Consider the following 16,300-nt stretch of genomic DNA (forward strand, 5'->3'; position numbering starts at 1 on the left):
TATCACAACAACAGAATGGTGTGGGAGTATCACAACAACAGAATGGTGTGGGAGTATCACAACAACAGAATGGTGTGGGAGTATCACAACAACAGAATGGTGTGGGAGTATCACAACAACAGAATGGTGTGGGGGTATCACAACAACAGAATGGTGTGGGAGTATCACAACAACAGAATGGTGTGGGAGTATCACAACAACAGAATGGTGTGGGAGTATCACAACAACAGAATGGTGTGGGGGTATCACAACAACAGAATGGTGTGGGAGTATCACAACAACAGAATGGTGTGGGAGTATCACAACAACAGAATGGTGTGGGGGTATCACAACAACAGAATGGTGTGGGAGTATCACAACAACAGAATGGTGTGGGAGTATCACAACAACAGAATGGTGTGGGGGTATCACAACAACAGAATGGTGTGGGAGTATCACAACAACATAATGGTGTGGGAGTATCACAACAACAGAATGGTGTGGGGGTATCACAACAACAGAATTGTGTGGGAGTATCACAACAACAGAATGGTGTGGGAGTATCACAACAACAGAATGGTGTGGGGGTATCACAACAACAGAATGGTGTGGGGGTATCACAACAACAGAATGGTGTGGGGGTATCACAACAACAGAATGGTGTGGGAGTATCACAACAACAGAATGGTGTGGGAGTATCACAACAACAGAATGGTGTGGGAGTATCACAACAACAGAATAGTGTGGGAGTATCACAACAACAGAATGGTGTGGGAGTATCACAACAACAGAATGGTGTGGGGGTATCACAACAACAGAATGGTGTGGGAGTATCACAACAACAGAATGGTGTGGGAGTATCACAACAACAGAATGGTGTGGGAGTATCACAACAACAGAATGGTGTGGGAGTATCACAACAACAGAATGGTGTGGGAGTATCACAACAACAGAATGGTGTGGGAGTATCACTACAACAGAATGGTGTGGGAGTATCACAACAACAGAATGGTGTGGGAGTATCACAACAACAGAATGGTGTGGGAGTATCACAACAACAGAATGGTGTGGGAGTATCACAACAACAGAATGGTGTGGGAGTATCACAACAACAGAATGGTGTGGGAGTATCACAACAACAGAATGGTGTGGGAGTATCACAACAACAGAATGGTGTGGGGGTATCACAACAACAGAATGGTGTGGGAGTATCACAACAACATAATGGTGTGGGGGTATCACAACAACAGAATGGTGTGGGAGTATCACAACAACAGAATGGTGTGGGAGTATCACAACAACAGAATGGTGTGGGAGTATCACAACAACAGAATGGTGTGGGAGTATCACAACAACAGAATGGTGTGGGAGTATCACAACAACAGAATGGTGTGGGAGTATCACAACAACAGAATGGTGTGGGAGTATCACAACAACAGAATGGTGTGGGAGTAGGACAACAACAGAATGGTGTGGGGGTATCACAACAACAGAATGGTGTGGGAGTATCACAACAACAGAATGGTGTGGGGGTATCACAACAACAGAATGGTGTGGGAGTATCACAACAACAGAATGGTGTGGGGGTATCACAACAACAGAATGGTGTGGGAGTATCACAACAACAGAATGGTGTGGGAGTATCACAACAACAGAATGGTGTGGGGGTATCACAACAACAGAATGGTGTGGGAGTATCACAACAACAGAATGGTGTGGGAGTATCACAACAACAGAATGGTGTGAGAGTATCACAACAACAGAATGGTGTGGGAGTATCACAACAACAGAATGGTGTGGGAGTATCACAACAACAGAATGGTGTGGGAGTATCACAACAACAGAATGGTGTGGGAGTATCACAACAACAGAATGGTGTGGGAGTATCACAACAACAGAATGGTGTGGGAGTATCACAACAACAGAATGGTGTGGGAGTATCACAACAACAGAATGGTGTGGGAGTATCACAACAACAGAATGGTGTGGGGGTATCACAACAACAGAATGGTGTGGGAGTATCACAACAACAGAATGGTGTGGGAGTATCACAACAACAGAATGGTGTGGGAGTATCACAACAACAGAATGGTGTGGGAGTATCACAACAACAGAATGCTTGGGCCACAAATATGAGCATAGGACGAGTCCATAACATTATTTGGGTATGAGTTAACAGAATATGAACTTTTAAAAGTGATATTTTCACTGGACAGTTAGCTACTTTAAGATAATCTGATTGACAACCATAACACTATGGCTGAGTACCCTGGTGCAATGGTATGTCTTTGAGAGCGATGTTGGAGGTGTGTGTGTGTGTGTGTGTGGCCAATCAGCGTCTACCGTGCTGTGGGTGTGAAGCCATTTTGATTAGAACATTAGCAGGACACCATCACCTGAATGCGCACCCGCGGAGAGTGACGACAGACAAGACAGAGGACACGAGCTCTCTCTCCCTCCTCTTTCTCTCCATCCCCTATCCCCTCCCACACACTCTCTCTCTCTCTCTCTCTCTCTCTCTCTCTCCCTCCTTCTCTTCCTCTCCATCAGCTATTCCCTCTCACACTCTCTCTCCCTCCCTGCCCATACCGACTCCATATCTCTCTCTTTCCCCATTTCCTCTCTCTCTCTCTTCTGACATATTGCCGTATGGCCATGGCCTAGGCAACACAAACGTTAAAATAACGGAACACATGCTGACGTTTGGAGACCAAAACGCACAGCCCCGCAACCTGGCAGATTCCTCCATGTAAAACAACTGACCCTCCATTGGAACACGGGCTTAAAAGTTCTGCGTCTTCAGACACACAGTAAACGGGTTAGGAGCTATAACATTCACTTCGGCCAGACGGATACAGTAGCAAGTAGGTTGAGTTAAAACTGGACATGGAACATAAGTGGTTATTTGGGTAAACTGGCCTCAGTCGCATCTATTTCCTTCTGCACAGCGGGATAGCAGCTGGCCTGACATACACACAGACACAGACACAGACACACACACACACACACAGCCGTGAGGCAGCGTAGCGTGGTGCTAACCCGGGCGGGCGGGCGGTCGCAGTGAGAGATGTGAGGGTCTCCACAGACCAGGGATGGTTATAGCGGTCCATTAGCGGCTGCTCTGAGCCCAGAGGAGAAATCTGGGTCAGAACCGTGTGTGTGTGAGAGAGAGAGAGAGTATGTGTACATGCGTCAGTGAAAATGTGTGTGTGTGTGTGTCTTCATATTAGCCCTATCCTGGTTAGTCATGCCCTCCTCCATTAGCCCTTCATGGAACTCTCACTTGACTTCATCATCATCGTCATCATCACTCTCTTTTTCTACTCCTCTTTCTTCTACAAACATGTGTCAGTGGTAACACATAACGTATGACTCAGACGGTGTACAAGACAAGAGAGAGAATTGTCATAATATCTGGGCTGGGGGATTCAGAGTGTGATCGAAGGAGAGAGTGATACGACAGGAAACGGGGGGAGAAAATGACATCCTCACAAGCCGTACTCTTACACACCCACACGCACACTGTGAGATAATGAGCACGGAGGATCTGCTACTGTAGGAAGTTGGCTGACTCTAACGACAGCTTAAGACAGTATGACTGTGACTAGCTATTGAGAAAAGCACTATTCATTGTTTCAAGTATGTCTTTCCCATAGTCATCCTCCCTGTGCTGCACTAGTAAGTACAACATCATCCATGCCCCCCCCCCCTTCTAATATGTCCAATGCATATCACATTTTCATATATCCAAGTATATCTCAACTCCACGATACCGCACCCACCGGAGTTGAGTGCAACTTGGAGTGAACCTCCGACTTCTTCAAAACGTCAATTCTTAAACCCGTACCGTGTACCTATGTTTGTTCTCTGTTGAGAGCCATGCTGTTCACTGAAGCCCATACTTTTTAAAAATAAAACGTCAATCAAATACAACCACCGACTGTTTCCTCGTTGCTGTTGCTCGAAGATTGCAGTCGGTGGTTGTATTTTATGAAAAAGTATGGATTTCAGCAAACAAAGAAAGGCACGCAACAACAGAGGACAAACAACAGAGGACAAACAACAGAGGACAAACACAGAGTGTGAGTATACCAAACCTTAGGAACACCTTCCTAATATTGAGTTGCACCCCCCCCCCCCTTTTTTAGCCTCAGAAGGTGTTGAAAGTGTTCCACAGGGATGCTGGCCCATGTTGACTCTGATGCTTCCCACAGTTGTCAAGTTGGCTGGATGTCCTTTGGGTGGTGGACCAATCTTGAGACACACAGGAAACTGTTGAGGATGAAAAATCCATCAGCGTTGTAGTTCTTGACACAAACCGGTGCGCGCCTGGCCATACCCTGTTCAAAGGCACTTAAATATTCTGTCTTGACGATTCACCCGCAGAATGGCACACATACGCAATCCATGTCTCAATTGCCTCAAGGCTTAAAAGGTTTAAAACTTTTTAAAATCCTTCTTTACCCCGTCTCCTCCCCTTCATTTCCACTGATTTGAAGTGGATTTAACAAGCGACATCAATAAGGGACCATAGCTTTCACTTGGATTAACCTGGTCAGCCTATGTCACGGAAAGAGCAGGTGTTCTTATTGTTTTGTATACTCAGTGTATGTACACAGTAAAGGTTAAAGAATTAAAAAAGAAAAATGTAAGTATTGACTTCACAGCAACTTTCGGATGTGGTATCGTGGAGTTGAGATGTACAGTGCATTCGGAAATTATTCAGACCCCTTCCCCTTTTACACATTTTGTTACGTTACAGCGATGTTCTAAAATGGATTCAATAAATTTTTTCCCTCATCAATCAACACACAACACCCCATGACGACAAAGCAAAAGCTGTTGAATTGTTTTTGCAACTTTATGATAATAAAAGAAACTGGAATACCTTATTTACATTAGTATTTAGACCCTTTGCAATGAAACTCGAAATTTAGCTCAGGTGCATCTTGTTTCCATTGATCATCCTTGTGATGTTCCAAAAGGCACCTCAAGGACTTTCAGACCATGAGAAACAAGATTCTCTGGTCTCATGAAACCAAGATTGAACTCTTTGGCCTGAATGCCAAGCGTCACATCTGAAGGAAACCTGGCACCATCCCTACGGTGAAGCATGGTGGTGGCAGCATCATGCTGTGGGGATGGTTTTCAGCAGCAGGGACTGGGAGACTAGTCAGGATCGAGGGAAAGATGAACGGAGAAAAGCACGGAGAGATCATTGATGAAAACCTGCTCTAGAGCGCTCAAGACCTCAGACTAGGGTGAAGGTTCACCTTCTAACAGGTCAACGACCCTAAGCACACAGCCAAGACAATGAGGGAGTGGCTTCGGGACAAGTCTTTTGAATGTCCTTGAGTGGCCCAGCCAGAGCCCAGACTTGAACCCGATCGATCTCTGGAGAGACCTGAAAATAGCTGTGCAGCGACACTTGGCAGGGTAGCCTAGTGGTTAGAGCGTTGGACTGGTAACCGGAAGGTTGCAAGTTCAAACCCCCGAGCTGACAAGGTACAAATCTGTCGTTCTGAACAGGCAGTTAACCTAGGCCGTCATTAAAATTTATTATTTGTTCTTTAACTGACTGGCCTAGTTAAATAAAGGTAAAATGTAATTTAAAAAAAATAAACTCCCCATCCAACCAGACAGAGCTTGAGAGGATCAGCAGAGAAGGATGGGAGAAACTCCCCAAATACAGGTGTGCCAGGCTTGTAGCGTCATACCCAAGAAGACTCAAGGCTGTAATCGCTGCCAAAGGTGCTTCAACAAAGTACTGAGGAAAGGGTCTGAATACTTACCTAAAAGTGACATTTCAGTTTTTGCATTGTCATTGTGGGGTATTGTGTGTCGATCGATGAGGGGAAAAAACGATTTCATCAATTTTAGAATAAGGCTGTAAGGGACGGGAGACATGGCAAATAAATGATCACGATATCTATATCATTTTATATCATTTTTCAATCGATAACGATAATTATCACGATATTAATCAAATAATGTTTTAAAGGTGCATATCTGCTTCAAACTCAAGAATACCTTAACAAACCGTGGTTAGAGCGTTGGACCAGTAACTGAAAGGTTGCGAGATCGAATCCCCGAGCTGATACGGTAACAATCTGTCGTTCTGCCCCTGAACAAGGCAGTTAACCCACTGTTCCCCGATTGCCGTCATTGTAAACAAGAAGTTGTTCTTAACCGACTTGCCTTGTTAAATAAAGGTTACATTTTTTATAATCATGTGAGCTACACATCAAATTATACTTCAAGGAAAATTGTTCCATGTTTGCGGCCAGGGAGCACGCACCTGGGATCAGTTCAATTGATAAGCCTCTTGAAACCTTCCTTTTCGACTGTGCTAATCTCCTTTAGCAATGCAAAATAGCATTTGTGATGTCTTTGTTTTTACAATATTTGCTTGTAGGGCAAAAACGCTATCAGTGTTGACTACTTCGGGCGAACATCCCTAGATTGGGTGGTGCTTGAGGGGCGTTTATCAACACCGTGGCACAAACTCAAACTCCCTGCATGTTCCAAAGAGTGGTTTTGCTTCAGATGTTGAAAAAGGTTTGTCATGTTACCACCCACCTGTCTACGGCACAATTTGCACTGAACATTGCTCTTCTTTTTCGTCAGACTTCAAAAAGCCAAACCGCTTCCAAATGACTGAAACAGTTGAACCCTTTTCATCAATCATTTCTTCGTTGGAAGCTGCTCCTTCTCCATGGCTATCACCACCACTGTTTTCGCCGACATCACTCATTTCTCGTGGTTAATAGTGGCGACTCCATCACCCGAGGTGCTAAGTGGTTTTTAGTGGGCGTGTACCTCTCCACGTGCATATTGTCACTTCTCCGCACGTTCCTGCTGCGTCACAGAGGTGAAATGGACTGCTGGACCCCATTATTCTATATCGACATTATCGAAAATGAATCGAAATGTTTTTATATCGTTACTGAGCGAAGTAATTACCTCGATAATTATCGATAATGATTTATCGCCCAGCCCCACTGTAACGTAACAAAATGTGGAAAAAGTCAAGTCCCAAAAAAGTTTCCAAATGCACTGTACTTGGCTAATTCTCTTATAGACATCGCCAATTCAAAAAGCGTACTTTCTATTCTACATACAATAACAAGGTTAAAAATGAGTTGTTACAACAAACACACGCAGCAATACAACCATAGCTATAGAGCAGAGTATTCAGAGGGAACAGGCCTGAAAATAGTCAATTGTCCCAGACACCCAAACACAGAGCAGAACACTGAGAGTGGGGCAAGAGGGGTAAAGAAACTAGGCCATGGAAATGGGGTTTGGAGATCCAGCTCCGTGTACATAGCAGACAGAGGAGACGTGATCGAGGAGAGGAGAGGGGGCGAAGAGGAGAGGGGGCGAAGAGGAGAGGGGGAGAAGAGGAGAGGAAAGAATGACCCGTCTGACAAGGGCACAGAGTATTTGGGAGTGTGAGGTTGAGCTTGGCCTTAAGAGTGCGGTTGCCCATCGAGGTTATTGTTAAAGAAAGGCAGAGTCGGAAGCAAGGTGCACATCCACTTATCATTCTCCAGCTGTTGCCGTCTTATTCAAACCACATAAATTATTTTGTGTTACTGCTTTCTGTTACACATGCTAAAGTATTGAAGCTGTATCAATGCACACTCAGACGCAGAATGTCTTACCCTGGTCCTCTGTCGTACCTCCTTCCTACAATCACAGTAACAATGGACATGATGGAAATGATTAACCAATGGACCCTTTATGGGATGAAAATATGTCTTTGTCCCAAATGTCTCCCTGCTCCCTACATAGTGCATCACTTTTGACTAGTGATCAAAAGGAGTGCACTGTCAAGGGAATAGAGTTGCATTTGGAACGCATCCTATACCTGACCATGAATGATTGGTTCGAAGCAACTTCACCCTGCAGTTCTGTATTTGAGGGCAAACGTGTCCATACCTTAGGTTTCTCATCCATAATCTGTTGTCGGATGTCGTTCTGCTTCTCCAGTAGCCTCTCCATTCTCTTACTCTGAGCATCCTCCAACTACACACAGACAAACACAGGGGTAGGCGAGAGTAAGGTGTAGCCACTACATACCGTGTAACAAACACGAACAAATCCACAGGTACGGACGGACACACACACAGATGGCGGAGGGCGGTTCCTGCTTGACTTTGCTATTTTTAAATGTCTATTTTTGCATTAATTCTTACTTTGTTTGCTCAGAATGTTTGTGCGATCATTTCCTACAAACACTTCTGTATCATGAATCGGAAGCTATACACATCTCTCAGCCTCCCAGATCTGGAGTACTACATTGGCCTCTTTGTTCCCGGCACAGCGGGCTTACCTGTCGCTCCTGGCCGAGATGACCAAAGGCAACGCTGGCGATGAAGAACAGAAAGGAAAGGGGGACTGCGAGCTAAGCTGAAAAGACGGACTACACGGCCTCCACTCCCTAGTATCTTGATGGCTAATGTCCAATCGCCGGAAAATTCATTTGTGAACTCAGATCAAGGCTTCAATCGCAGAGGGACGTCAAGGAATGCTGTGTCTGTTTTTACAGAGACATGACTTACGGTCAATTAACTCGACTCTGCTATTCAACCAGATGGCTTTTCCATTTTCCTTATGGACCCGAATGGCGGCTTCTGTTAAGAGTAGGAGGGAGGTGTATGCTTCCTCATCAACAATTCCTGGTGTACTGAAGTTGAAAACATCCCGAGGTTCTGTTCACCCGACCTGGAGTTTCTGAAGCTAAAATACCGACCTCACTATATGTCAAGAGAATTCAAGTGTTATTGTCACAGCTGTGTACATACAATAAAACCACAAGCAAGCATCAAGGTGGCACTCATCCAACTGCACAAGAACATTAGCCGGCCAGAAACCTCTCACCGGGAAGCAGTCTTTATTGTCACGGGAGATTTTAACCAAGCAAGATTAAAACAAATTCTTTCCTGCCCCATGCATCCTGCCCCCTCTGTGCTGGACCATGTGTGCACAAACATCAGTTATGCGTACAAAGCCCCCCCCCCCCCCCCACCCTGTCTCTCTGTTCCTGCTCCACATCTACAAGCTGCAACTGAAGAGGGAGCCCCCCAACAGAGAACAGTGAGTCGCTGCACTCAATGCTGCATGGCTCTTTTGAGAATACTGATTGGAATATACTGTATATCCACCCTGGACTCGTCGATCAACACTGAGGAATGTACACTGAGTTGTACAAGAAACAAATGAGGAACACCCGCTCTTTCCTATGACACAGACTGACCAGGTGAATCCAGGTGAAAGTGTAGATGGGGAGGAGACAGGTTAAAGAAGGATTTTTAAGCCCTGAGATAATTGAGACATGGATTGTGCATGTGTGCCATTCAGAGGGTGAATGGGAAAGAGAACAAATGTAAGTGCCTTTGAACCGGATATGGTTGTAGGTGACAGGCGCACTGGTTTGAGTGTGTCAAGAACTGCAAAAGCTGCTGGGTTTTTCACGCTCAACAGTTTTCTGTGTGTATCAAGAATGGTACACTACCCAAAGAACATCCAGCTAACTTGACACAACTGTGGGAACCATTGGAGTCAACATGGGCCAGCATCCCTGTGGAACACCTTTGACCCCTTGTAGAGTCCACGCCCAACAAATTGAGGCTGTTCTGAGGGCAAAAGGAGGTGCAACTCAATATTAGGAAGGTGTTCCTAATGTTTTGTACACTCAGTGTACATCAGTCACAGGCTTCATTAGGAAATGTGTTGATAATGTTCTACCCACAATAACAATCCAGACATAACCCAACCAAACACCCTGGATGAACGGAGAAATCCGTACCATGCTGAGAGCCTGTACTGCAGCATTCAAGGACTGGCAACAATCTCCACAGCCTGTTGTCTAACCTAAAATAACCTATGATTACTTTAACAATAAACAGTCGCTGTGACTCTTAACACAGGTACCCCCCTGGGGTGTGTCCTCAGCCCTCTGCTGCGTGGCTTTGCATGACACCAACTCCATCATCAAGTTTGCTGACAATACCACAGTTGTAGGCCTGATAATCAACAAGGACGAGTCAGCCTATGCGGAGGAGTTAAGTGAACTGGCATTGTGGTGCCAGGACAACAACCTTTCCCTTAACGTCAGCAACACAAAGGAGTTGATTGTTGACTTCAGGAAGTCAGCAGTTTTAAGTTCTTCAGCGTCCAGATCACAAAGGACTTGACATGGACCAACAATACCAACAATCTTGTAAAGAGGGCGCAACAGCGCCTCAACTTCCTAAGGCGGCTGAAGAAATTTGGCATGCCACCCCGGGTCCTCTCCAAATGCTACCGCTGCACCATCGAGAGCATCCTGACCGATTGCATCACGGCCTGGTATGGAAATTGCTCCGCCCACGACCACAAGGCCTTTCAGCGGCTGGTGAAGACGGCGCAGTACATCACTCGGACTGTGTTTCCATCCGTCCAGGACGTCTAGTTGAAACGTGCCTGAAGAAGTCCTGCAGCATCATCAAGGACACCACACACCCCAGCCTACGAGCTGTTCACTGCCTTACCGTCGGGTAGATGGTATCCGAGCATGAGGTCTGATAGAAACTGTCTCTGAGCCTGTTGGTATCTACAAGCCATCAGACTGCTGAACACTTGAACCTTAGCACACACACACACACACACACACACACTCATGCTACACACACCTCACAACTGCTGCTACCAGACCCTTCCGTGATACATGTGTAAATATTGTATTATAAATTGTGCCTTCCTGTATTATACTTATGCTAACATGTTTCTTCTATTCTATTGAGCCATTTACTTTATATTTGTATTCTTATATTTTATTATTAGTTGTGCTTGCAACTAAATAAATGATCTCCCAATGCATTTCAATGGCAAACAAAGGCCCGTAGACTTTAGTTGTAAAAAAAAAATCTAAATAATCACCAAACCAATGTTGAGATGTTCAGACAGACCAATTTAGATTGCTTGTCAAAGGATATTTGATACTATGTATACTTTTGGAACTATAACCATTTAAAATGTGCGTAAATTAACATGTGCTTGAATGAGAACCATTGGAATACAGTGGTTGATATTCAAAATGGCCCTGCCCCTTGGTTAATTAAGCTACACGACCAACTTTAAAACATTCAGGCTATCTTAACTTCAAATTCTCTGAAACCTTTAAAAACTATAAACACCCGACCTGGGTCCCAAGTTGCGCAGCGGTCTAAGGCACGGCATCATCTTGTGATACTCAATTGGTAGTTACAGTCTTGTCCCATCGCTGCAACTCCCGTATGGACTCGGGAGAGGCGAAGGTCGAGAGCCATGCGTTCTCCGAAACACGATCGCGCTACAGCGCGATGGGACAAGGACATCCCAGCCGGCCAAACCCTCCCCTAACCTGGATCGACGCTGGGCCAATTGTGCGCCGCCTCATGGGTCCCGCGGTCGTGGCTGTCTGCGACAGTCCGGGATCGAACCCAGATCTGTAGTGACGCCTCTAGCACTGCGATGCAGTGCCTTCCATTTTCAATCTATTCTAAATTCAAATTCTTTTACATCTTTATCAACTATAACTATAGACATTTGCATACATTTGCATCTTAAAACTCACCAACAGTAACTCTTGAACCGGTCAAGCTAGAGACACCAAACCAACTGTTACATGTTCAGGCGATCCTTACCGACTTTGTCAACTATGACCAGTCATTACCATTACTACTGCAGTCCCTACCATGACAATAACTTATTTCAAAACCGTAAATACTTTAAAACAAGCTAGCAAGCACACCACATTTTCTTCAGGAAAACATACTTTTCTAGTTTCTTATTGTTGTTGCGTTGACGCGAAGGAACCTGCAAGTAAGAATTTTGTTGGACGTGTATCCTGTACATCCTAATACAACTTGAAACATACACACACACACACACACACAAACACACAAACTTACCCGTTTGATATACTGCACCACCTCATTGACAAACGACCTGTTGATTTCCAGCTTCTCTCTGTGAACATCGAGAGGCGTCAGCTCTTACATCACCTTAACATTCCTCAACTCTAACCTAAGATGACTTTATTAACAATCAACACTCCTAACATTCCTGGTTCCAATCTAGCTCAAAGGACCGTAACATAAAAGTCGGTAAGTCTGCCTGATGACCTTTGACACTTTCTAGCGTTAAGTCTTTCTGTCAAAAATAGCGGCATCATTTGATTATATTGCATGTGCTTCGATCAGTCAGATGAATCATGAACCTTCATCGCCATCTGGTGGCCTTGTGCACATACAGATCAACGCACGTGTCAGGAGGCCTCCTCCTCAACCCCATCTGCTTACTCTTCTGTCACGTTCTTGTTGTTGGCCTTGGCTTCATTAATCTTCTCCTGTCTTTTCTTGTCCATCTTCTTCTTCAGGTCTTTCTTTTCCCTGTGGAGAAGGAAGGTGAAACAATCGCCCCGTGTAGTCGATGTGCCCTTGAGCAAGGCACTTAACCCTAATTGCTCCTGTAAGTCACTCTGGATAAAAGTAAGTGTGTGTGTGTGTGTGTGTGTGTGTGTGTGCTTACTTGTCACAGATGTCTCGGATCTTCTTCAACTGGGCACTCTGACATTCCTCTGCTATGGTTGTCAACTTCTCCACCAGCTGGAGACACAGTATACAGAGAAAAATACCACTGGTTATCCTACAGTTTGTCTCTCATAAGATATGATCCCTGACTCATGTCTTCTGTTTAACTCAGGCCTGATCTGTTGACTTTGGAGAATAGAATTGGTCCAGTCAGTATTGTTCTCTTCTGCCTGGATAAACCCTGACACCTCGTACACAGAACCGTGACTACACTCAGCATTTCCATCTACCGTAGCAGTAGTGGAGCACTGGGACGTCTTTACACTGATCTAAGGTCAGCAAAGCAGATGGAGTAATAAAGCCCAGAGGGGAGCCCGCTCATTAAACACAAGCCAAGGCTTAGCATTATACTGAGTTGAGTGTTACCGCACTTGATGCTGATTCAACGCAAATAAAATATGTACGCTGAAATGAGTTTATGTGCTCTTGTCCTCTAGTATCTCTCTGCTTGAGGATAGGGATTAGGTGTGTGTGTGTGTGTACCATTTTGATGTGTTCTTTCTTCTGGTACTTCTCGCTGTAATACTGCTCCTGTCTCAGTGTGAGTAGCTGTTGTTGCTGCTGCTCCTTGAGCTCAGAGAGTCTCTGACTGGACTCCTGGTCCAACACACACAGCTCCTGCTCCAGGGACGACAGACACTGCTCCGACCTACCACACACACAAATACAGCACACACTGAGGTCGACACACACATGGAGGTAGGTAAGTGCTAACAAACACAAACACACACACACACACACACAACCACCACACACACAGTTATCTGTGGAAGGCTCTAGCCACTGAGCACCCACATGGAAGAGAGAAAACATGATCGGAGAGCGAGAGATGTAGAGACCGACACATAGTGAGAGAAACAGGGATACAGGAAGAAGGGCAGGGAGGAAGAGTAGGAGGAGAAAGAGGGCCACCTACCTTTTCTTACCGTCTCGTTTGTGGCTCTTCTGCAGCGCGGAGCGCCTGCGCTGGTGCTGGTTCTGCAGCTCTGCAGCCCTGGCCGTGTGCTCCTTGATCAGCTCGCCGGTCTTGCGGTGGTGTTTCCTGACCAACTCCTTCATCTCTTTATACTGCTTCCTCTGCTCCCTCACAAAGCCCTTCTGCTGCTTCAACTCCTCCAGGGTCTGGGCCTCCATCTCTGGAGGAAGGAGTGAGGATAGAGGGATGGAGGGGAGGAAAAGAGAAAGGGAGGGAGGGAGAGGGAGGACATGAGTGTTTGACTTTCTACCTGTATTGGTTCTGTTCCTTTACAGATCGTGTGCATCGTTCCCTCATGTTTCAGATTGGCGATGTCATGCAATCTGTTTACATTCATCGATCGAGGGTGGCTGGGCAGGTAGCCTACTGGTTAGAAAGTTGAGCTGGCAACCGGAGGGTTGCCAGTTCGAATCCTGGGTCTGGTGGCCAATTTTTTTTGTCGGGAAGTCTCAATTGACGCATAAAGTCATCTTAATAAGAGTTAGTACGAGTCCTACTCCAGTCTTACCTGTAAGAACACTCTGGATTACATCCTCAGTCTTCACTGCTGGTTTCACTGAACCTGATACACAATATATACACTTGTTAGTGAGGCTTTTGTCAGATCAAGTGGGTTGTAAATGTGTTGTGGCGCGACAAATTGAAGGTTACTGGTTGCCATATTGGAGTCACTGTAAGTTCAAGTGGAGATTTGACCTGTACCTGTGGGCTGTTGCTGGTGGCTAACAAGGCTGGGGGGTTTGGGGGCGATGAAGGGGGCGTGGTTGACTCCGTTCTCTGCGGGCACGGTCACCCGGGGGTCAGGCTCCATGGGGTCATCACCACCCGCATCGACCTGCCAGTCAAATACATTGACAATGATACTGACACATTGCATTTATGAGGCACTATTCACTGGGTCTCAAAGCATTTTATCAGGTCCACACTACTATTCACTGGGTCTCAAAGTATTTTATCAGGTCCATGCTACTATTCACTGGGTCTCAAAGCATTTTATCAGGTCCATGCTACTATTCACTGGGTCCCCAAAGCATTTTATCAGGTCCATGCTACTATTCACTGGGTCTCAAAGCATTTTATCAGGTCCATGCTACTATTCACTGGGTCTCAAAGCATTTTATCAGGTCCACACTACTATTCACTGGGTCTCAAAGCATTTTATCAGGTCCATGCTACTATTCACTAGGTCTCAAAGCATTTTATCAGGTCCACACTACTATTCACTGGGTCTCAAAGCATTTTATCAGGTCCATGCTACTATTCACTAGGTCTCAAAGCATTTTATCAGGTCCATGCTACTATTCACTGGGTCTCAAAGCATTTTATCAGGTAAAACACTACTATTCACTGGGTCTCAAAGCATTTTATCAGGTCCATGCTACTATTCACTGGGTCTCAAAGCATTTTATCAGGTAAAACACTACTATTCACTGGGTCTCAAAGCATTTTATCAGGTCCATGCTACTATTCACTGGGTCTCAAAGCATTTTATCAGGTAAAACACTACTATTCACTGGGTCTCAAAGCATTTTATCAGGTCCATGCTACTATTCACTGGGTCTCAAAGCATTTTATCAGGTCCACACTGCTATTCACTGGGTCTCAAAGCATTTTATCAGGTCCATGCTACTATTCACTAGGTCTCAAAGCATTTTATCAGGTCCATGCTACTATTCACTGGGTCTCAAAGCATTTTATCAGGTCCATGCTACTATTCACTGGGTCTCAAAGCATTTTATCAGGTCCACACTACTATTCACTGGGTCTCAAAGCATTTTATCAGGTAAAACACTACTATTCACTGGGTCTCAAAGCATTTTATCAGGTAAAACACTACCATTCACTGGGTCTCAAAGCATTTTATCAGGTCCATGCTACTATTCACTGGGTCTCAAAGCATTTTATCAGGTAAAACACTACTATTCACTGGGTCTCAAAGCATTTTATCAGGTCCACACTACTATTCACTGGGTCTCAAAGCATTTTATCAGGTCCACACTGCTATTCACTGGGTCTCAAAGCATTTTATCAGGTCCATGCTACTATTCACTGGGTCTCAAAGCATTTTATCAGGTTCATGCTACTATTCAATGGGTCTCAAAGCATTTTATCAGGTCCATGCTACTATTCACTGGGTCTCAAAGCATTTTATCAGGTCCACACTGCTATTCACTGGGTCTCAAAGCATTTTATCAGGTAAAACACTACTATTCACTGGGTCTCAAAGCATTTTATCAGGTAAAACACTACTATTCACTGGGTCTCAAAGCATTTTATCAGGTCCACACTACTATTCACTGGGTCTCAAAGCATTTTATCAGGTCCACACTGCTATTCACTGGGTCTCAAAGCATTTTATCAGGTCCATGCTACTATTCACTGGGTCTCAAAGCATTTTATCAGGTTCATGCTACTATTCACTGGGTCTCAAAGCATTTTATCAGGTTCATGCTACTATTCACTGGGTCTCAAAGCATTTTATCAGGTCCATGCTACTATTCACTGGGTCTCAAAGCATTTTATCAGGTAAAACACTACTATTCACTGGGTCTCAAAGCATTTTATCAGGTCCATGCTACTATTCACTGGGTCTCAAAGCATTTTATCAGGTAAAACACTACTATTCACTGGGTCTCAAAGCATTTTATCAGGTAAAACACTACTATTCACTAGGTCTCAAAGCATTTTATCAGGTAAAACACTACTATTCACTGGGTCTCAAAGC

General features: G+C 44.9%; 1 protein-coding gene across 4 annotated transcripts in view; it reads right to left on the reverse strand.

The window, feature by feature from the left end:
• Positions 1–16,300, reverse strand: part of LOC110529236 (1-phosphatidylinositol 4,5-bisphosphate phosphodiesterase beta-1) — a 274,505-nt gene that overhangs the window by 32,788 nt on the left and 225,417 nt on the right. The window contains exons 25-33 of one of the 4 annotated variants that reach the window (XM_036985415.1): positions 14,278–14,410; positions 14,084–14,137; positions 13,516–13,735; positions 13,083–13,275; positions 12,538–12,614; positions 12,309–12,398; positions 11,919–11,976; positions 7,924–8,010; positions 7,647–7,671 (exon numbers count right to left, since the gene is read on the reverse strand). In XM_036985415.1, the coding sequence (XP_036841310.1) occupies positions 7,647–7,671; positions 7,924–8,010; positions 11,919–11,976; positions 12,309–12,398; positions 12,538–12,614; positions 13,083–13,275; positions 13,516–13,735; positions 14,084–14,137; positions 14,278–14,410 (937 nt within the window). Of the gene's footprint in view, positions 1–7,646; positions 7,672–7,923; positions 8,011–11,918; positions 11,977–12,308; positions 12,399–12,533; positions 12,615–13,082; positions 13,276–13,515; positions 13,736–14,083; positions 14,138–14,277; positions 14,411–16,300 lie in introns of those variants that run through there. The other 3 variants (XM_036985413.1, XM_036985414.1, XR_005052868.1) reach the window with 3 other exon arrangements.

This window comes from Oncorhynchus mykiss, chromosome 8 (assembly GCF_013265735.2).
Source record: "Oncorhynchus mykiss isolate Arlee chromosome 8, USDA_OmykA_1.1, whole genome shotgun sequence".
In the NCBI taxonomy this organism is placed as follows: Eukaryota; Metazoa; Chordata; class Actinopteri; order Salmoniformes; family Salmonidae; genus Oncorhynchus; species Oncorhynchus mykiss.